General features: G+C 34.9%; 1 protein-coding gene across 2 annotated transcripts; it reads left to right on the plus strand.

The window, feature by feature from the left end:
- The first annotated feature begins 395 nt into the window (after positions 1–395).
- Positions 396–22,196, plus strand: LOC144438489 (uncharacterized). 2 transcript variants are annotated; one of them, XM_078127539.1, is made up of 19 exons: positions 396–479; positions 1,208–1,910; positions 6,106–6,292; positions 7,133–7,367; positions 10,277–10,482; positions 10,895–11,055; positions 11,603–12,083; positions 12,894–13,133; positions 13,749–13,950; positions 14,855–15,038; positions 15,525–15,576; positions 16,120–16,230; positions 16,276–16,479; positions 17,148–17,275; positions 18,178–18,364; positions 18,585–18,735; positions 19,419–19,568; positions 20,078–20,184; positions 20,809–22,196. In XM_078127539.1, exons 2-19 carry the CDS (start codon positions 1,296–1,298, stop codon positions 21,972–21,974), a joined length of 4,767 nt encoding a protein of 1,588 aa, XP_077983665.1. In that variant the 5' UTR covers positions 396–479; positions 1,208–1,295; the 3' UTR covers positions 21,975–22,196. The 2 variants fall into 2 exon arrangements, with proteins under 2 accessions (XP_077983665.1, XP_077983655.1); XM_078127529.1 differs by having other exon boundaries at positions 16,120–16,479.
- Positions 22,197–22,628: the final 432 nt, after the last annotated feature.

A 22,628-nucleotide genomic window follows, 5' to 3' on the forward strand; every position in this document is an offset into this window, starting at 1 on the left:
TGCTAATTTTATGCATTATAGTAACATGTATTTTTTAAGAATATATATTATTTATGCACTTTTATTCCACATAAACTTAAGCAATATTGTCAGAACAAGGTTTCTGAAGTATGAGTCTTCCACTTAGGCCCTAAATTTTCTCTCAAAGCAACAAAATAAGTGATGACCCTAGCCTCGTGTAAATATAACAGAAAAATATTTTTGTAAACAAATTTTGTATAAAACAGATAAGAAAATCGAATGATTATAGTAAATTAAACCTAAAGTATTAGTTTTATGTGATATATTTGAAGAAATCAAACTCAGTGACACAAAACTTAAAATTTTGCATTGGTAGAGACCCATTAAAAGTAAAGTGCTGGAACGAGGTTACAGTAGTTTGTGAGTAGCTGAGTTAGTGCTTTGCTGCCTAGTGATACGATTAGTAGTCGGCTGCTAGCGACTCCCGTTATTACCCGAGGGAGATCTGCGCTTGTAAGGTATTATAGTTTTAATTCCTCTGTTATTTACATCTTTAGACATTGATACACTTGATTCATTTAGTGATTATCGCAAGTGACGAATTCTGGCGAGTGTCAGCTCACCGCGGTACACTGCCAGTGCCATTCAAAACGTATATAAACAATACCGATGTTTACTATCCACATAATCAATATCACAATGTGTCAACTCGCGCTCGCATGTCGACAGTCCTTCGTAATATACATAGGCAAAACGTTATCGCAGAGAGATGACAGTTTCACAAAACACGTTTCAGAGATAGTTCAATATGTATACGAAGCAAATTGCTGTCGATATGGTAAACTACGTGTGATTTTTCTGTTACCTTTCGCGAATTTCGGTGGGGAGGGGGGGGGGGTATTTTGAGGTTTGACAGTGATCTCTGATGATGCAAATTTCATGATAGGCCATGTCATAGCGTTACCAGTAAATCAAGTTAGTACATCCATAGGAAACACGGAACTCTCAATGTGTAAACTTCCTAAATATCAAAACTCAAAGTACACCATCATGATTTTTGTTTATATTGATTGAATGATTGATTTTATTATAATTTTAATGTTTATTAAAAGTCAAAAGTTAAGTAAGTCATAGGCTCTGATTTGATGTATCGAATTTTCAGGAGTGTTCAAGTTTCTACAACTGTGTATGAACATGGACTCACTATTGTCACCACCATCAGTAATTATTTTACTATCACTTTCAGGAAATAATAATACAGAAAATAAACTGTGGAACAGTTAATGATTCGAAGCACACATACTTATCATGAAGAAAGAAGTGACTAAGTTCCCATGTCCAACATGAAGTCTTCCAACTTCAGAAAAAGACCCAAGCTACAACGTAGCATAAGTACACTTAAAAATCAATTTGGCTGGAGGCAACCAATCAGGCCATTTTTAAGTTCAACATTTGTAGATTTTCAAGAAGAAAGAGATCATCTTGTAAAGAAAATCTTCCCCCAGTTGGATAAGTTGTGCCGCAGTCGTGGATCATACTATGCTCCTGTGGACCTACGTTGGGGAATCAATGATGAACAGACAAGTTCTGGTAACGTGATCAGACTATGCCTAGATTACATCAATCAGTGTACTCCATACTTTATATGTATACTCGGTGATCGCTATGGATCTCACCGACCGACCGATGCACCGTTATTACCCAAGGACTACAGTGACTTGCCAGAGGATGCACACTGGCTGGATAAGAACTTCCTGGTGGCTGCAAATAATGGCTACTCATGGATTTTAAGAGAATCTCACCAACATTGCAGTGTAACGGAACTTGAAATAATACAAGCAGCATTTCTCAACGATAACACGCATTGTCATTTTTATATTCGGGAGTCAGCACACATTGATTCGTTGTTTACTGATCTTCCAGAAGAAGAGAGAGAGGAGAAACTGAAGGTGAGAGTGATATTGCATACTTCATTCACATACCAGCATCCTGTTGATACATATATTCTGTCCATATATGATCTCCCTACTAAACTACCATGTTCCCCTTTTTAAGATCACAGATAGAGAAATGATCCATATATATGTGATTTATTTAGTTATGTTATGTTATTGTTTATTATTAATATTAAGGTGTCCTATGTGGACTTATTTAACCTATACAATACTTAAACTATACTTACAAACAAAAGAGCCACATCCAGCCCTCTGGCTTATAGGACACAAAAGAAAATTTCAAAATACATAAATAAATAAATATCACATACGTTTTAATCATAGAAAAAGGTTTTCCTATGATTAAATGCTTCGTGTAGAACGTTTAGTAGTATTATGAACTTAAAATGAGGAACATGATAGTTATGAATGTGATCAAGTTACCATGTTCAACAAATATACAGTCACTTAACTGTGAAGTTTTGTGAGGTAAACTTGGTTGTCATGGTATTCCAAAGCAAGTATTTGATTAATTTGACTTCAGTTGTTAGATGTCAAACTCTGGACAAATCACATGTCACAATGTCAGAAGAACTTTTAATAAAGATAATAGATGGCTATAAAATAACACACTCATCACGTTTTTAATTTGACGGCTCATAGCAGGGGCCAACCATTCATATTCACATTCCCATTGATGTTGTAAAAGTTCATATTAGTTTCCATGGTGACATCAATGAAAAATTGTCAACAACTCATGATTATAAATTAGAAACGCTCCCTTGTTACACCACAAATTGACTTTGTAACAAAAAATAAAAGGTATTGCGTTTTCACTTCATTACCTACGAGAGATAGCATTGTTGTTGTCAGTGTATCAAATCTTGTACATGTATATACTGTTGTAGGAGGTTGTCTAATATGTTTGTGGCAATCAAAAAGGTTGTTGTCGGCAACCTTTGAGCAATATTTGCCACTTTCAAGTTTCCATTTGCCCTGTCTGTCATTGACTGGCAGCCGTAGAACTTTGTTTGTCCAAAATTGACAATTCCAACCTAAAAGACTAATACATGTATTACAAATTCGAAATTTGCTAATACATAACTTTGTCATAATTTTACTACTAGTCTCTTCATATTTTAAATGGTGAACCAGTTTTATGATAAATATAATCTAATATTTGGATAATGACTACATAATAATGATAATCATGTATAATAGTGATAATATGCAATTTTAAAAATAATTTGTGAGGAATAGCTTAATTTTGATCATTCCATTGATCAAATATGGAGGCAAGAGCATTGTAGTTAAATTCTAAGAGTAAAAATACCCCTGAGGTTTTCTGCTTCATTTCTATATTAAAATGAACAGAAATCCAACCTTTTTTTTTATAACTGCTCACCTTTATAAGGTAGTAAATTATACAGAATAGCACTTCTAGCCTTAGGTAGACTCTGTGTGATGCTAAATGGCTCACAATCATTTTCTTCTTTTACGGATATCATACACAGTATTTTATTAGCAAAACCAGCCGTGTGGTAAATTTGCTGTTACGATTGATATTAGTTTGAGTGGTTCTTTTGAAAATGGAATGAATATAAATTACTTTACATGTATTCCTGTATGGTGTTGCCAACAATACAACGTAATTGTCTAAATTGTAATTGAATTTTCTTCATGGAAGTTGTTTTTGGGGGATTTTTTTTTTTTTTTTTTTTTTTTGGGGGGGGGGGGGTGTTTTGATTTGAAAAGAAATGTTGATGTGAATAGTGAGAAATCCTGAGTCACTCAAAGTCAAATATGTAATGAAGTATGTTTCTAGATATTCAGTTGATAGCTTATCTTGTTGTGTGATCCTAAAACACAATGAGGTGTAACAATGGTTGATTGTTAAACATAGAACATTGTTATCATTCTGTGTGGTTGTGAGGGACTTTACTCAAACACGTACTGCTAAACAGTTCACATGGAATAGAGTCAGAATACCAAAATGAGTAATTAAGATTATAAGTTATACAGTCAGAAAGAGTGTGTACCATATGTAGGATTTTCTATGAAGAGTGTAACAGATTGATATGTGAAACTCTAAACATCAACAGGTGGTGGTCATATTTCTATAATGACCTTGTAACAGACTGATAAGTTTTTTTTGTTAGTCAGTTTAGTTAATAGAGCCCATGTGTCTATTTTAATGTAATATTCTTGTACATTAATCTTGAGCAATTCAGTATCACTGTGAAATTACATCTTCTGGCAAATTAAGTTGACCAGAAATACTTCATTTGCTAGATTTCTGTGGCATGGCCTGTGTCAGCCAGTCAATTGTCTTATGTAAACAGTTAGGTTCCAAATACCACAGTGGTGTCAACTGCTAGGGTACACATACACATGTGTGTATATACACTCACGCCACAGCTTCAAAGTGTACACTACCAATATCAAAAAAAAATACAGAAGTCAGAACAACTTCAGCCCATTTCCATAGCAACCATGCAAATACACATTGTCTCCACAATGTGATAAGGTAATGATTTATCAACAAATTAATTGTGTTTTGTACACAAATGAGATGTCATTTTAGTTTGTTACTATTTTGGTTTGTCAACAGACTCACCACTGTTGGTAGACTATCTCCTAGCTACCGTAGCTATTAACCTAGCAACCATTCCTTACCTATTCATTACAATAAAGTATCTATTGAAAAATAATATGTATCTAGGAAGTACAGCTATGTTAATTTCGTAAACCTTTCATAATATGCACACAGTAAGATCATTCTTCTCATTATGTACTTTTCAAAAGTATGTTTGGTATGAAATGTCAACTCTGTGTACATTTCAGTGCTGATTTCATATTTGTGAGACATACAAATTACAACTCAAGCTACAATTGAAAAATCTGATGGCCAGTTTCCTTGTTCATCTACTTCAGCTTAAAATATTCATGATGGTCAAAGTCATTGTTGCATTACAACTACAGAAGATCCGATTGTTGTTGTTGCTTTGTTATAACACCATTACCACATATACAGCAAGAAATGTACAAACTGTTGTTAACACCCACACCTTAATAATACACCTAGCAATGTCTTGGTTAAAAGTGAAATGAATACCAATGTCTCTATTCTATAGTAAACTCTCTCTTTCAGACTACAATAGCACAGTATGTGACCATAGTGTTGTTGTAAAAAATTAGGCCAAAGCTCAGAGTACACTTGCAAAAGTTGTACAATAGCCAAACTGATCCCTTAAAAAGAGGGGAAGGGTCTAAAGTGCTATTTTTATTTTGTGGTGAGATATCAAACTGAAGCCCCAAATCAGTTTATTGTAATACCTTATTTCTCCATGTCTCACTTCTGTATGTCAGTCTACAAGTTATTTATGTATGTCAGATCAGTGAATGAATTTACAGCTTCATTTTCCCCTGCTTTTTTTCTTTTCCCTTTTAAGAAATAAATGTGAAGAAAATGTCATATGTAAAATAAAATGGACCGTTAATGTCAAATTATAAGAGACATAAATTGCGGTATAACAGCTACAAACACACACCTGCAAACCACAGTTGTAAAGAAAATCAATATAGTGGAATAAAACAACATTAAACTATGAAAGAAATTCATTGATTTAAAGAGATCATCAGCTGTGCATATCCTCACACACATACATACACACATACATACACACACACACACACACACACACACATATATACATACATACATACATACATACATACATACATACATACATACATACATACATACATACATACATACATACATATATACACACACACATACATACATACATACATACACACACACACACACATACATACATACATACATACATACATACATACATACATACATACATACATACATACATACACACACACATACATACATACATACATACATACATACATACATACATACATACATACATACATACATACATACACACACACACACATACATACATACATACATACATACATACATACACACACACACACACACACACACACACACACACACACACACACACACACATTTGCAAACCACAGTTGCATATACAAAAATGTATATATATGTACTCCGGGCAATTTCGCGCGCAAGAGTCAGGCTAGATTGTTATGTCTCACCTTACTTCCAGTGATTTTTCCACGCTAATAATGTCTTATCACCCTTTTACCTATTCTGCAGATGTATTTCAGTGAAAGTGACTACGCAGAGTTAAAGATGAGAGATCTCAAACAGAGAATTGCAAATAAAGGTTTACCAGTCAAGTTTTTCAAGACACCTCAAGAACTTGGTCAGCATGTCTTACAAGATTGGACTGATATTATTGATACTATGTATCCAGAAATTGGCGACATTGTTGCTGGAATGGGTAAATACACAAAAAATATCAGATTGATTAGTGCGTGTTGGTAAAATTGATTCAACTTGAAAATCTCATTTGATTCAAAATTCATTCGGTTGGTTCTCCTGTCCCTGCATGCACCATAATGGTTTCAAAACCACCTCAAGATAACACATAAAGAAGGAATAAATGTTAAATATTGTCATGACCATTGAAATATATTTTTTCCTATATTTGTATATTGCCAATTAGAGTCAATTTTTCTGAAAGCAGCTTATAAATTGGATATTAATACATTCTGTTTGCCATTTTTATATAAAAAATGAGAATAATATCATTTGAAATTTGTTACTTAAAAGCCAAATAAAGAGATCCAGCTCATGTTTCCATAATATCCATGTGTATATATAGAATTATCAATCTGGTGTGGTTATCTTAGTTTCTTTATACATAATTTGACTGTACACAGGGATAGAAGGAACTGTACACATTTTAACTGAATCTAAATGATGGATGAAAGAACATAAAAATCATGATTATTGATTACCGTCATAAAATCTACACAATCATAAACTTCATACATAAATCATTCCTACAGTATATATATTTATATACAATATTTAATCCTGTTTTGCTTAACTTGCAATTATTTGAGTGTACAAAAAATACCGCCCCCCCCCCACACCCGAGGATTATAAAAGCCATAACACAATTATCTGAATCTTCTTTGTACCCTCCCCCCCCCAATAAATGATTCATTATCCTCCAGTTCAAAATCCTCTAAATATATATGCATACATGTATTAACAAACTACTACTGGCCAACACATTTTATTTATTATTTTTGTGTGGTCGTGTAATCTACAGGAGGTGAACAGTTCCAAGAATGGATGGCGCACGAAGCCTTCGCAGAAACCAGACGACGGGTGTTTGTAACAACTCCAGAAATTCAATCTTTGTACAGTAAACTAGATGACTTCGCTAGGTCAGCTCTTGAGTATCCTTCAACTCAGTCTGTAGGGAGGTCGGCTCACCAGAACTCATCAACTCAGTCGGTCAGCAATGGTGGAAGTACAATGCACAATCAGCTAAGACAACTCAAGTAAGGCCTCGTTTTTGTCATGAATAAATTACTCTTTCTTCACATGTTACATGTAAAATTAATAAGGTTTAATATTTTACTGTAAAGCACTTCATAAATAGTGAATTATTGCTGTTTGCAGTAAATAATAAATACAACTTAAATTTTGTTTCTTGAATCCCTGCCGGTAATAAGTTGAATAAGACATAATATTTTTGTAACTTTTAATTATTACTATTACCTTTTACTTTTAAAATTAGTGTTTTACACGGTCGTGTGTCTTCAAAGTCAGTAATTGACTCATCAAAGTTTTCATTAATATCATACTGTGTATGAACGTAATTATGATAAAATTGTTCACATCAGTGATGGACACAACTCTATGATACCATGTGCAAGTAACAGCTGTTGTGAGGATTGATGCATCAGCTTGTTGCCATAGCAACTCAAAACAGTCTTTAGCTACATCATTTTACAAGGTGATAATTGTGTTATTAAGAGTTGTGTCATCTGTTTTAGGCTAAGAAGTGATAAGTGGATGAATTATTTCCCCTTAATTTATTTCCCTTTTAGAGAGATTTTTCTATGGCCGTCATTGAAAGCTTTTTTTAGCTTGTAGAGAGACACATGTTGTTCTTTGGTATGTGTAACCGTAGACTATGGTGTAACTAAAGCAGCCTTCTTGAGTTATGTGAGTTGTCATCAGACAATGCATGCCATGTTATGAACACTTACAAGGCAATGTAAAGCCTGTTTTTTTTAGGAATCGGTTTGCATCAAGTGATCTTGTGTGCCTACTCACTGAGAGTGAGAGTATAACAAATCATAAATTTGAAACTATAACTCCAGACACATATTTTCCCATGACAACTTTTGTACATACATATATACATGCATGTTTCTATAGCAATAAATCATATTGTAAGCAATTGAATTGAACAGTAAGTCAAATGTGTATTTGTCCATGTAATAACATGTCTCTGTAATACCATGGTAATTCCACGTTCAAAATAAATGTATAGTTGACAGTGTTGTATCAGGTGTTCACTGCTTGGGTTGATAATTTTGTTGTAAATGCATACTATTTCCAAAACCAAGCACACACAATATAGGAAATATTCAGAACTGTAAAAATTATTGGTAAAAAAAAACGATGCCAAAGTGGCGATAGAAATAGCTGTTGTTTAGTTTTTGTTATCGAGTACAAATAATGAATACAATTTAAAACTGATAACAAAAGAGGAACAACTTCTTGAAGATTTATGTGTTTTCTAGGGCATTTTCTCCATTGTTGTGACGTTCCTAGTCAAGAGTGATTTAGTGTACTAGTTCACAAAGCTATTATAGATCAGATCACATGACACAATAGACATCTTCTGTTGTGACTTGACAAAGACATACTTATTTCAGCTTCACAAACTTTCAGTTCTTTTTGTACCGTTTGATTGTACTGTAAAACAATGTATTGGCCGTTTAACTGTGTGAAAAATACTTGGAAAAGACCTAGTCAGTTTAGAGTTATTGCACTTCGACAATGGTGTGCTGTGATATTTATAGGCTTGAAAGAATTGGAGGTGTGATGTCCTAGTATAATGTGCTGACCTAGTATTGTTTTTGTACTATTTTGATAGAAACAAAAACTAATAAATCACAATACTGTCATGAAATATTTGGGTTTTTTGCTAACTTTTGGTGACAATGATTGCAGAAGAAAGTATTTAAGAGTACCATTGTCACTTGTCAGATTACTAGCAAAATATTTTCGTTATCATTATAACATTTACTTTATTTTCTTGACATTAAAAGTTTAGAAATTGTTCCCTTTTAAACAGTCAGTGATATGTGTAATTTATAGAAAATAATGCAAGATGAAAGTGTTAGGGTTACTCGGTCAGAAAAGCACTAAAATAAATCAATTTGAATTTGACAGAAGTGCCCTTGTACACATGTACATTGATGTATAGCTGAAAACACAGTGATATACAGCGGGGTACAAACACATGAAGATGAATTACACCAAGAATTCTGCCAGACAACTATCCGTTTAAAACCAAAACAGCCACACTCTTCATCATAAAAAAGACGTTATTCTTCCCAACTGACACTTCTCAAATTTTAAACTGAACAATTTCCAAGGTCTAGCTTGTGTAAGATTAAAGCACAAACACTGCAATATTGGCACAAATCCAAGAAGTGTGTACGGTGCTCTTCACATAACAATACAAGTCATTCCGTTGTCTCTCTGCAATGATGACATTTTGGTGACCCACCAATCTTACTGTACCTGTCACACATCAAATCTCTATTAAACACCATTGATGGATGAATCTTGGCACATTTACATCATGATGTAAGAATAAGAACTTATGAGAGCTTTTAGAAGGCATTCAAAGTATGTCAGTCTAGACTGCTTTATGTCGATACCTAGGATTGACATAGATCACCAAAGGGCAGACAAGCGTTTGTCTGGATGAACAAATTTTTCAATAGATCTCTTCTATAACAGATTTCAATAAATCGTTGGACTTTTAAGTGTTTGTGCTGAAGTATTTGATTTTCCATGCCTATTGTATCATCACAATTTTCTGTTTACATCCTCGTAAAAAGACTCAATTGGTCAACAAATTGGTGACACCCCCTTAATTTGCTTGCAAGTCTGTTCTATAATACAACTTTGTACAGAGATAATGTTTAACTCATACTTATACTAACAAACAAATCTTTATTGCATGCCAAATCATTTTGGAAATTATTGTGTATTTCATAATCAGACAAATTCTTTGTTTTTGAAAGAATGGATCCGACAAAAAAGTGTATTTTTGAATGAATCACAGGAAGAGTCAAAATACCAGGATACCTTTCATAATCCAATGTAAGCTGTACATTTCATGAACAAACCAGACTACAATACTTTACTTTGTATTTTACAGGGAATCATGTCAGAAGTCTGTGTTTGTGTTGACTGGCGAGAGAGGGTCTGGAAAGAGTAGTGTTGTATCGAACTGGTTGAAAGAATTCCAGGACACTACAACTGACATCAAAGTAATGAGTCATTATGTTGGATCCAGTGCAATAAGTACAGATATCACTAGTTTCTTGAGACGTGTCACTTACGAATTACGAGATGAATACATTGGTAAGTCACAAAGTATGCTTTTGTCCTTCCGAGTCACTAAATATACATTAAAGTTTTGTTCCACCTTAGACCTATGGTCCCACCAAGTCACAAAATATACAAGAATCTTTTGTCCCACTAGTCACAAAAATATGCAATGTAAAGTTTTGTCCAGTCCAAATTTAACGTCATAATTGTGCCTTCAAAGTAAACAGTCTGGTTGTTGTGATCCTTGTAAATATGTGGACCGTTTATTTGTCAAGATCAAATGTAAACAGTCTTTTGTGATTTGTGTGCAATGAAAAACAGTTATTTTGGTCCAGTGCAAACAGTCTGACCCAACCTCGTTGTCTGAGATCCAATGCAACCTTTGTGGTTATGTTGACAATGCAAAGTCAAGTTATTTTGAGCCAATTCTATTTGTGTTCCATAGGTGAAGCCAAAGACACTGCATCAAGTAGCAGTACACGTGGTGTATCTGACTTTCATCATGTCAGTGAAGCATTCTCTGCTGCCATTGGCCTGGGACCATGTATATTACTTATAGATGGTGCAGATGAGCTGAGTACAACATATGGGATGGGTGCACAACAGGTATTATATTCAGTTTCTTCCTGCTGGAAAATGATTTTCTTGTGTCATCAAAACCAGTATTGACAGTAAGAATAAGTGATATTATCTTATATGCAGCAAGTTTTTTTTTTCAACAAATATCAATTACTTCAATATTATCATGTACATCATGTAATGCAAGTCCTGATATTCTTTCTCTCAAAATATCTACTAGCATTTGAACCAAACTGAAAACAACATTGAAGCTGAATGTTCATGATCTCTGGGTTCATAGTTACAAAACTAAAAGTTCTACTCACAGAGTCAAACATTTCTTGGAAGTGAATATCAAATTTTCACCAACATCTCATCTGGTCCATCAGGGGTGTACTCCACCATGCTGGCATTGAGATACCAGCTGTTTCTCATAAACTCATTTCATGTCTGGGAAGAGACACAATAGCCCATTGTATTTCACCCATGATGATGCTGGTGAGATGAGCAAAAATTTGGGACTCGCTTTCAAGACATTTTTTTTTCTTTGAGTAGAAATTTTCCTTAGTAATAATTTTGATGGTATAATTTTCAGATCAAAGAAATGACATGGCTACCTACTGTCATTCCACACCAGTGTAAAATCATTGTTACGACAGTCAGATCAGATCTAACTTACCACGGTTTATCGCAACGGTCTGACGTCATCATCCACTCTCTGCCATCCATCACAAACCCAGACATCAAACAAAGCATCGTAGAAGAACACCTAGCAGTCTATTTCAAAACACTAGACAAGGAACAAGTCAAGGACATCGTTCAATCAAAACTCAGTGAGAAACCTGTCTTTCTGTCTGTCTTGGCCAATGAACTGCGAGTTTTTGGTAGTCGTAGAAACCTGAATAAACAGCTACAGCTCTACTTGGAGGCATCCAATATACGAGATCTGTGGAGATTAATCATTGAGAGATGGATTAAGGATTATGGTTGGACTACAGATCATGTGACATCATCCATTACAGCCAGTGTGACGGGTTCTACTAGAGGGTCAACTGTATCACATGCACAGCCTATTGGTAAGGGACCTCATACATGTATTCAGACAAAATCGTGCAACATGGGTGGAAAGTTGTTAATCTTCTCTTAGTCACCTGCTTATAATTTATTCCTGGTATTCCTGTACATTTCATTAGTATATGAGAACAAAAACTGCTTTAATTTTTGTCTAGTTTCACACATCAGGCTTTCTCAAGAAGGTTGATTCAGATTTCAGATATCTTGTGTGTATGTATACACTGACTTCGAATAATGTATTACCAAGATAATTTACGTGTGTAATCATGACACAATAAATGTCCTCTCTGAAATCGATCAATAGTTTTTCGTCGATTCAGTCATGACACAAAACAACACAACAATAACCTCATTTACATGACTTGAGATATTCCAAGTTCCTACACAAGGTATGGATCAGAAAACTCTGTTGTCAATCATGTAAATGTGAACAGATCCTGAAATCCTGAAACTGACTTAGGACATCTACAGACTGTATCCCGAAACCCTCCTGAGTATGTTAAGTGTATGAACAAGTGTGATACATAGCATATTGCCCTTTGTAAATGCCAAATTATCCTACCTCACGTGAAATATACATGGACCTGATGTATTAAAGATGTGTACGTGAAACTGAAGTTTATAAAAACAAAGTACAAATAAAATAGACATTTTGCCTTCAAAGCACATTTATATGCTAAACTTTTCTCTGCATTCTTTGTAGCATCTCATATTATACCGGTATTTTCTTGCATAACCACTGAATATAATATTGTCTATTTTTTGGCGACATTTATTCTGAACTTCATCTTTTCCTTCATTTTGTTTACCAGCTTTGATTGGTTGGGTGGCAGATGCACTTAGACTGATTGCTGTGTCTAGACAAGGTCTGACAGAGAGTGAATTACTGGAGCTGCTTGAGATGATTGGCTACAGTGGAACTGCCCAGGTGTCCTCCATAGACTGGGCAATGTTTAGAACCGCTACATTGGATGCGCTGATCGAGAGACCAGGTGGTCTTTTAACTTTCTTCCATCAGCATCTAAGGGAGGCTGTAGAACACACATTACTTGGTAAGCTAGTGTTTTATAGCCCTCTAAGTTCGATTTAAAAAAAAACTCCTCTTGGCTTGTAATGTTCTGTTCAGGCCTTTAGAAGTGTATGGTTTCACTCTATATTAAAACAGAAAATACAAAATATGTTATTTTTAGATGCAAATTCCATGATATGCTAAGATTATTTCCTGGGGTGAGCACTGGAAATGTATTTTGATCCATGTTGAATTACACCTACATATCTCTACTATTCTCTGTCTTTGTTTTTTACCGCTATTGTAAATAAAGCTCTTTAAATTTCCCATATTTTGTAAATAGCGATAATATTTCATAATATGGAATGGGTCAAATAAAATCAGTAATTTGTAAAGTTAGGTAAAAAGTAGTTACCGTATTTACTAAAGTCTGAAAATGAAATGTAAGAATAAAAAAATACATTTCATAAAATTAAACAATATTTTTTCATGAAAGAGGTGACACAGCAGCCAACTCTGGCCAAAACTGTTAGGTCATGTCAGTTTTCTCATAACATATGACTCCTACGTCCCTTGAAGCTATGAAGTTTACAAAGAGTCTACAAAAATTTGTATCAACCCAAGTTCATCTTTTTAGTATATATTTGTATTCTTGCAGGTATTGTAGGCAATATGAGCAGACCAACGTCCAATCCTAATCTACCACAGCAATGGGAAAGAACTAAACAACAATATCATAACTATGTCGGCCGATACTTTATGCAACAAGAACATAGTCCCAGGAGAACAGAGGAATTACCATGGCAACTACAACTAGGTGGAGAATTTGCAGCACTCAGTAAGGTGCTGACTGAATGCAGGTAATTTGTCAGTTTTTGATAACAAATCAATGGCGATCATACTGTGTTTATCTTGACTGTATAATTAGTCATAACCACCCGACACCAAACATTTTACCCCAGCTTTGCAAATTAGGGTAGAATGCAACTCAGAAATACAAGTCTTAAAGTTTAGCAGTTACTTTGCTCAAGAGAACTCCATCTCATTGTCAGTTAAAGTCAAGAAAAAAATCAGGGTGACCATGCAAAATTTTTAAACCCAGTCAAAAATTAACCCATTGCCAGTTTCAAAATGGCTGCCAAATAATGTGTTAAATGGGGAAAATAAAAGATGGCTAATTTCTTTGAAAATAAGATAGTGAACTCTAAAAGTTCTTTTGTTATTTTAAAATGACTTCTAGGAATGAGCCTCCATTTTGGAAAGTTTGAAGAGATTTGAATAACTTTAATTTTCAGAGAAATTTGTCTGTGAGGCACAATATATAAACGTTACATACAAGTCTGTTTATGACACTGGCATTGAGACTATCTGGGTATACCAGTTTATTTACATTTGAAATAATAGTTTTAGTTTGATAATAATCTAATCTTTATTTATTTACACTGGATAAACACTTATCTCTCAAGAAGTCCAGTGAGGGCCATCCCTCATGGGTTCATTCAGTAGCGTCAAACTGAACGACACTCTTCTTACTGACAGCGTAGTAAATTTAATCGAACCCTGGATGCATTTGAACCACGACCGCAGTGGTACTAGGCAAGTGGTTTAACCACTCAGCCACCAATAACCCTTTGTTTGTATCTTTCTTAGTTTGTTGATAGTTCATCTTCCATTGTTGTAATTGTTTTCATCCAATAATTTATGTCAGTTGACAGTTTTCATGATTGGACATAAATATTGAGTTGTCTCTTTTATCTCAAACAGAATATTTACATCGCTATGTGCAGAAGAACATAGTAGACTAGATCTACAGTATTACTGGAAGACGTTGCAAGAAATGGGCTTTGAACCAGCTGTCCTGTATAAAGAAATGATAGAGAGGGCTGGGGAAGAGAAATCAGAAGAAGCTGTGTTTGGTGAGGAGGGAGAAACATTAGTTAAAATACAGGTAAATAATGTCATTTTTTTTATAGAGATGGGAGATGTGAAAATATGATATGTTAGCTTTTAAAGGCCAATGTTTCAATCCCAGGCTCTGCCAGACAACTATTTTTACACCTAAATTCTAACTTAATCCTAATCCGAACTGGGCCTTCAAAGAATAATGTCATCAAATTGTTGTTCTGAGGAGTTCACGCCAACTTTTCATGGATTTATGAATATTGTAAATCTGGAAGTTTGCTTATCGTTGGAAACTAAAATCACAAAAATTACAGTAGTGACTAAAATGCCATCTTACAGATGAACACAGTGTACCAGTCTGGTTATTAGTGATAATTAGTCTTTGAGAACTAGCTGAAGATTGTAAAATCAAAAATATCTAGGTTTATAATAATTCATACTTTCCATGTTTGTCATCAATGTTAGGGGTTTGCAGAAATGTTTTAGTGAAATCTACATATTATTGCTAAAGTACATTCTATCTCTTCTGCAGCTTCCGTCAGATGATGCCAGTAACCATGGTGACACAGCTATACAAAGTAAAGGTATGTTCTCTTTTTATCTTAGTTTCGTGAGAAGCTGTGTTTCCATTAGAAGTTATACAAGTACTTATTGATTGACAAATACAATTACCAATTAATTTGATAAATAAACACAATTATCCTCATCTTCACTGATCATACAACATTGCATAAGTCAGGTGCTGACACAAATCATCCATGAACATAACTATTTTGATTTTTATGTGGTCTTTGTTTATGTATGCATGTGTGTGTGTGTGTGTGTGTGTGTGTGTGTGTGTGTGTGTGTGTGTGTGTGTGTGTGTGCGCGCACGTGCGCGCGTGTGTGTGTGTGTGCATGTGTCTGTATGTATGTATGTATGTGTGTGTATGTATGTGTGTGTATGTGTGTGTGTCCATGTATGTGTGTGTATGTGTGTGTGCATGTGTGTTTGTGTGTGTGTTGTTGTTGTTGTTGTTGTTGTTGTTGTTGTTGTTGTTGTTGTTGTTTCTCTTTTACTGACCTGTAAGATGGTTATCCTTTAAGGACTATAAATGAATAATAATGCAAGATATATTTATTTGTAGATGAACTTGACATTGAAAAGCCAGATTTGACAACACAACTGTCAGTTATTGAGGAGGTCAATAGTGCTGAGAACACAAACACACCAGCAACACCAGCTGACAGTGAGAAGGGTGTTGGTGAAAGTGCCACACCCACGCCAGCTGAAAGTGACAAAGATATGGATGAAGAGATACAGGCTGTAACTGATGATATAGAACATATGAGTGTAGATAGTATGAATTGTGGTGCATTTAGTGATGTCGGTACTGATGACCAACAACTAGATATCATTAAAGAGATTCAAGAAGACAGAGTCAAGTTTGAAGACCTCTATCTTACAAGTACTACACCTGGTAGTTTGATTGAAAGTCAACAAAGAGGTATGTTAGTTTCACAGTTTTACACATTGAAACAGACATCAGATATGTTTGTGTTGAGACTTTACACAGTGAAATAGAGAGATGCGAGTTCAAGATTAACAGGTTGAAACAAACAGAGAGATGTTAGTGCTAGGACTTCACACATTGAAATAGATATTGATGCTATTTCAAGGGCTTTATCTATTGTATTTCAAAAATAACCCAGAGAAATGTTAGTTTCAAAACCTTTTGAATTAGGCAGTGATCGATTGTTTCCTGGGTTTACTTATTGAATTAGCTAAAAAGCTATGTTAGTTTCATTACTTTACACTTTGAAATCAACTACAGTGGTATGGGGGGGGGGGGGTTTAGGGGTATATTAGTTTCACAACTTTATACATTCCTCAAAAAGTTTATCACACATTCCTGAAAAAGTTGATCTTCTTTAAAAAGGGCCACTGAAGTGCAAAAGTAGTCAAAATTCTATCCTCATTTACTGCAGATCTTAGTTCATTGAAATCAAATGTGATATATTGGTTTCAGAACTTTACTCATTGAAATCAACAAAAAAGGTATGTTAGTGAAAAATCAGTTAACAAAAAGCTAAAAGCGACAATCCAATGCATGTTATATACACAAAACATATACTTTTGCATGACTGTCAATAACTCTGTGATTTCCTTCACCAGATGAAGAACCTCTCAGTAAAGATGAGTTGGCTACTTTGGCTCGTTATGCAGGACAGTTTTTATCAGAATTATCCCAGTTTGATGCTGCTGGAGAATTGTTATTTATGGCATATAACTACATCAAAGAGGTATGTACCTAAGTACAGTGGTAATGATAATGTGGAACGTGAAGGTAAATCTGTTCTCATTTTCTTTCACCACTTATATCATGTACTTTCTTTTCTGATGGATTAAGTTCAATTTAATGTCAGTATTAATCCTTTCTCTCCGGGCTGGGATGGGGATGGGGAGGGTGGGGTGGGGGGTATTTGTGTGCACACAAACAACTACAAGTTTAGCAAAACAGGATTAGAGAATTACGGTAACTGAATTGAATTTTCCACTGTGACAGAATTATGTGTGAATAAGATAATAATTCATGATTAATAACTATGGAAAACTTACAAAGACATTTTAGATTAGATTTCAGATTAGAATACTTTATCAACCAAAACTACTGTAAAACTGAGCAGGAATGTGTCTCAATTGGTGTTGTTAAACATCAAAAAACAACAAAGACAAAACATACATACATACATACATACATACATACATACATACATACATACATACATACATACATACATACATACATACATACACACACACACACACACACACACACATACATACATACATACATACATACATACATACATACAACAAAGACAAAACATACATACATACATACATACATACATACATACATACATACATACATACATACATACATACAACAAAGACAAAACATACATACATACATACATACATACAACAAAGACAAAACATACATACATACATACATACATACATACATACATACATACATACATGATACACACACACACACACACACACACACACACACACACACACACATATATATATATATACAATTTAGTATGAAATTGTGATAAAACAGATTAACCATAAAAGATGTACAAATTGTGTTGAGTAATTACTATTGTTGTTATCATTTTATCTTTATCAGAAACAACCCCTTGAAAGCAATGAAATGGTGTTGATGTTCAAGATAGAGGAAAGTCTTGCTGAATGGCATCTGTATCAACTAAAAACTAGAGAAGCAGAGAAATTTTATAAGAAGGCCTTGGCAACTCTTACAGATATCCCAGAAGAAGAATGTATGGTAGACTATGGCAAACACATGGAAAGTCAAGGTAAGATGTATGATAGCGCCAAGGTATTAAGATACACATTGGAAAAATAACAGAACAAATTTCATTTTGTATCATGATCTGTCTTGATTTCATATCAGCTATCTTAGTTTGTTTCCTTTCCAAATCCTATATACTCCCCCCCCCCCCCCCTCTAACCCCTATCTGTCAGCACTCACCTAGAGTCGTCTGTCAATGATACATTTTGTATATTTTTGAATAGGTCGTCTGTTAAATAGACTGGGTCATCTCAAAGTTCATGATGGCAAATTGAAGGAAGCACAAGAGTTCCTAGAGGAAGCCAAAGAGTGTATGAGGGCAGCTAGAAGTACAGCTGGACGGGCCACAGTCTACTACAATCTAGGGGTATATTGGTAAGAATAAATTATTGATTTCAGCTGCTAAATATGTCTTTTAACCTCTCACGGTTTTATGTCCATAGACACATGTACTATTCTATTTATAGATAGGTGAATGACCTCTAGCGTGAAAAATGGTCAGCTCATGTATACTTATACATGCTGATGTATTCTGGAGTATTGACAATCAAATGGTTAGAATGGCTTGCTATTAATTGAATCTGCAGGTTGCCAGTTCAAGCCTTACCATCACCACTACTGTTTGTTTCTGAATAGCTGTAGTCTGTTGACAAGATTTGAACCATTACTGAGCCCTAGTCAACCCAGCTGTATAATTGGGGACCTGATTGAACAGCTTTCATCCTATGTGCCTCACTGTTGACTACAGGGATTGTATACTTCCCAGCAAGTTGAGGAAGTTAAAAAGGGATTGTTATGCCATTGTTGTTCAACAATGGCAGAAAGCACTATATGAAAATAGGACATTACATGTAATGTTATTCAGACTATGTACATATATGTAGCTAATGTCAATTTTTCAAAATGATATCCATTGTACTCAGTAGCTACAAAAATAGTACATTGTAGCATATAGATACAAGGTAACAATCCATTCCAGCATCTAAATTGTAACCATTGCATTGCAGGATCAGCTAGTTATTAACAAAAACGATTCCTCTGTCTTGACTGTTTTTTAGGAACAAGAAACGTAATTATGAGAAGGCAGAAAAGTACTATCGTCAAGCACTGACCTTAAGAGAAAGTTGGTATGGAGCTTCTCATCCTCTCGTAGCGGAAGTGTTGGATGATTTAGCATGTCTACTGTCAAACCATAGGAATGAAAAAGGGTGAGAGAATTGAATGATTAGATTTCTGAATTTATAATATCTATTTCTGAAATATTGACTACAATATAATGTTTTCAATTTGAAGTGAAAGCCAGTAGTCTTTTCAGTGATCTTTTCACTTGTGTACAATTTCGGAGTTATTAAAATTGATGTATGAAAGAGTTGTGGTTAGATCCACAGATTACCATATTATCAGAAAGACAACAGATTTGTATATTGTGGCCACTAGGGGTGCTGTTCATAAACAGCTATTGGACCAAAAGTATTGTTGAGTACTGTATGTAGCCTTCTTCTCCTAGTGTTTCATGGCAAAGCTGGTTCTGTTCTTGACCAGTTAAAAGATTCTATGAACAATTATCAAATGGCGTAATATATAGATTTTCATGTCATTTTAATAGCCCTCACTTGTCCTCATATGGGGCACCCATCTTTCAAAAATGACCACAAGTTGGGTAACTGCCATATTGCAGTTTGACTGACTGTATTGTCATTGTCATTCATATTGACAGTTTAAACCGAGCTGAGGCCGAACCAATGTTCAGGAGAGCACTGCAGATAAGAGAAACAACCCTTGGAAAAAATCATTTGCTGGTAGCAACAACATTGTTTCATTTAGGTAGGTAAATCACAGATATACACAAAGCTCAGATGAGTTTGCAATAATATTGCAGCTCAGTTGAGGAATTTGTAAGAAGTAGCTAGCTTTTTGTCCAATTCATTTCCCTACACCATGAATTTGCCATTATCTCAACTAAACACATCTTTCTTCATTATGAATACTGTGTGCTATAAAAGTTTTTCAATAATTAAATATTACCTTTTTTCAATCCAAAATAAATGATGTTCTGTTATATACAAGTGTAGTAGAACCAAAGATAAAAATCCTCAATACACATGTGATATTCTCAAAAGAGACCACATGAAGAGCAGTAGTGTGTACCATATACGTACATCAGAAAACACATCTTTGAAATTTTGGCATTGATGCAGAAGTTGATGTAGGAAATGATGTCATGGCAACTGTCAGTCAAATATTAGAATGTTGAACTTAAAGTATGGTTGACAGTAGTAAATAGTGTATTCACTATTGGTGTTAAATGTAGTACTAATAAGTAAAATGTTACTCTACTCGTATATACTTCTATGCTAATTCTGGTTGAAGCCTATTCAGTAACAGTAGGAGGGTGCTACCAACAATGCATCTAATCTTGCATATAACTTTTATCATTGATGTGTTTAGGGAGGTTGTTAAAGGAAGATGGTAGCAGACAAAACAAGAAAGAAGCTGTGCAGTTATTGAAGAGATCCCTAGACATGAGATCAACTCTACTTGGACCAAGTCATAGAATAACAAAGGCTGTCATGTTCAGTCTCAAAGAAGTGGAAAATCAGTTACGTAATTGTGAATATGATTACGCACCAGTCAAGCAACCCGACAAACGAACAACCAAACTACCTTACAGCAGCATGAGTTGGCATGATCAAGAACTGGAAACACTGGAGAAGAGAACCAAGTCCAGAAATTCCGATCGTTCTTACTCTCCTACTAAGTCTTTCAGCAGTGGGTCATCCAGTCGAATGTCATATCGTGATGTTGATAGTGAAGTTGGCTCTTCTTCGTATAAATCTACGGGCTATCAGAATGCAGATAGGACATATGGTGCAAGTCAAATAACTCTGGACAGTGAAGATAATAGCATGGCAAATAGGAATGGGTCTGCTACAAGTATTGCTGGTAAGAGCAGTTCGGGGGATTCACGGCCTTTAAGTGCCAAGGCACCTAGTGTTGCTAGTTCTTTGCATCACTCAGTCAGTATACGCTTCAAAGATGACTCCCAGAGTAAACGAGCAACAAGTGCTACAAGTAGAACATCAAGTGCCTTTAGTATTCCCAATGGAAGGAGTGGTATGTGGTCTAGTTATAGCCGTCCAGTGAGTGCCATGGATGATAACTCAGTACATCGACATAAATGTTATATTCCGGGAAAATTTACTCTAGATCCTACCAATGCAAAGGATGTTCATGGCCCACACAGTCCCATAAGGACTCTTCTAGGAGATCCGTTATGTCCAAGACCACGTAGTGCACTGGTTCATTCAGCAGCATGGTACCATGTACCTGGCCGTTACTCAACTCCAGATAAACTGTATCCATCAAAACGAAGTCAAATCCGGCCATTTAAAAGAATACCTACAGGGGCCTATATTCAGAAACAGAGTAGGAGCAGGAAAAGTCAGCTGATTTCTCCCGATGTGAAGAAGTTAACTTCAACAGAGAATGAAACTCAAGATGTTATTAATGGTGGTGGTATTATGAAAAGCAATACAACCGATAAGAGTACAGATAAACTTCTTGCTTCACCATCCAAAATCACTTTCAAAGATGACATAGAAGTGAAAGACTGAATTTTGAGGATTTTAAAATATGGGAAATGAGTATAATGTAAATGCCAACACATAAAAAGTAGTGTAATAATGTAAACCTGTATGTGTACGCATGATACTTCATATATAGGTTTCTATGGGGAACTGATTCAATATGGCTATAGTTCTTGTACATACATGTAATATTTGATACAGCGTTTAGAAAAGTATAAATTATGAAGCAATTGAAGTGTATGTGTGTGTGTGTGTGTGTGCATGCCTGTCTGTCTGTCTGTATGTATGTATGTATGTATGTATGTATGTATGTATGTATGTATGTATGTATGTATGTATGTATGTATGCATGAATGTATGAATGTACCTATTTGCATGTGCATGCACATGTGTGTGTGTGTATGTGTGTGTGTGTGTGTGTGTGTGTGTGTGTGTGTGTGTGTGTGTGTGTGTGTGTGTGTGTGTGTTTGTTTGCAAGTGTATGGATGAATATTCCAGTACACTATATGTATGTGCATATTTGTATGTAGTTCAAGTTGTGTGTTATTGTAGATGCAGCATTCAGGTAGTAAGTAAACATATAGACTCTCCTGAATTACTACAGATTTAGTCAAATATCCAATGAAATAGAAACTAAAAGTCATACAAAATATCGATATTCTGTAAATATTTTTAGTGAAC

This window comes from Glandiceps talaboti, chromosome 1, assembly GCF_964340395.1.
Source record: "Glandiceps talaboti chromosome 1, keGlaTala1.1, whole genome shotgun sequence".
Taxonomy (NCBI): Eukaryota; Metazoa; Hemichordata; class Enteropneusta; family Spengelidae; genus Glandiceps; species Glandiceps talaboti.

Excerpts from the sequence above, each read along its gene's own strand:
- LOC144438489 (XM_078127529.1), top strand. The coding sequence starts at position 1,296 with ATGTCCAACATGAAGTCTTCCAACTTCAGAAAAAGACCCAAGCTACAA. Across the intron at positions 7,368-10,276 it reads AATCAGCTAAGACAACTCAA|GGAATCATGTCAGAAGTCTG; the intron begins GTAAGGCCTCGT and ends TGTATTTTACAG. Across the intron at positions 18,365-18,584 it reads CAAACACATGGAAAGTCAAG|GTCGTCTGTTAAATAGACTG; the intron begins GTAAGATGTATG and ends ATTTTTGAATAG.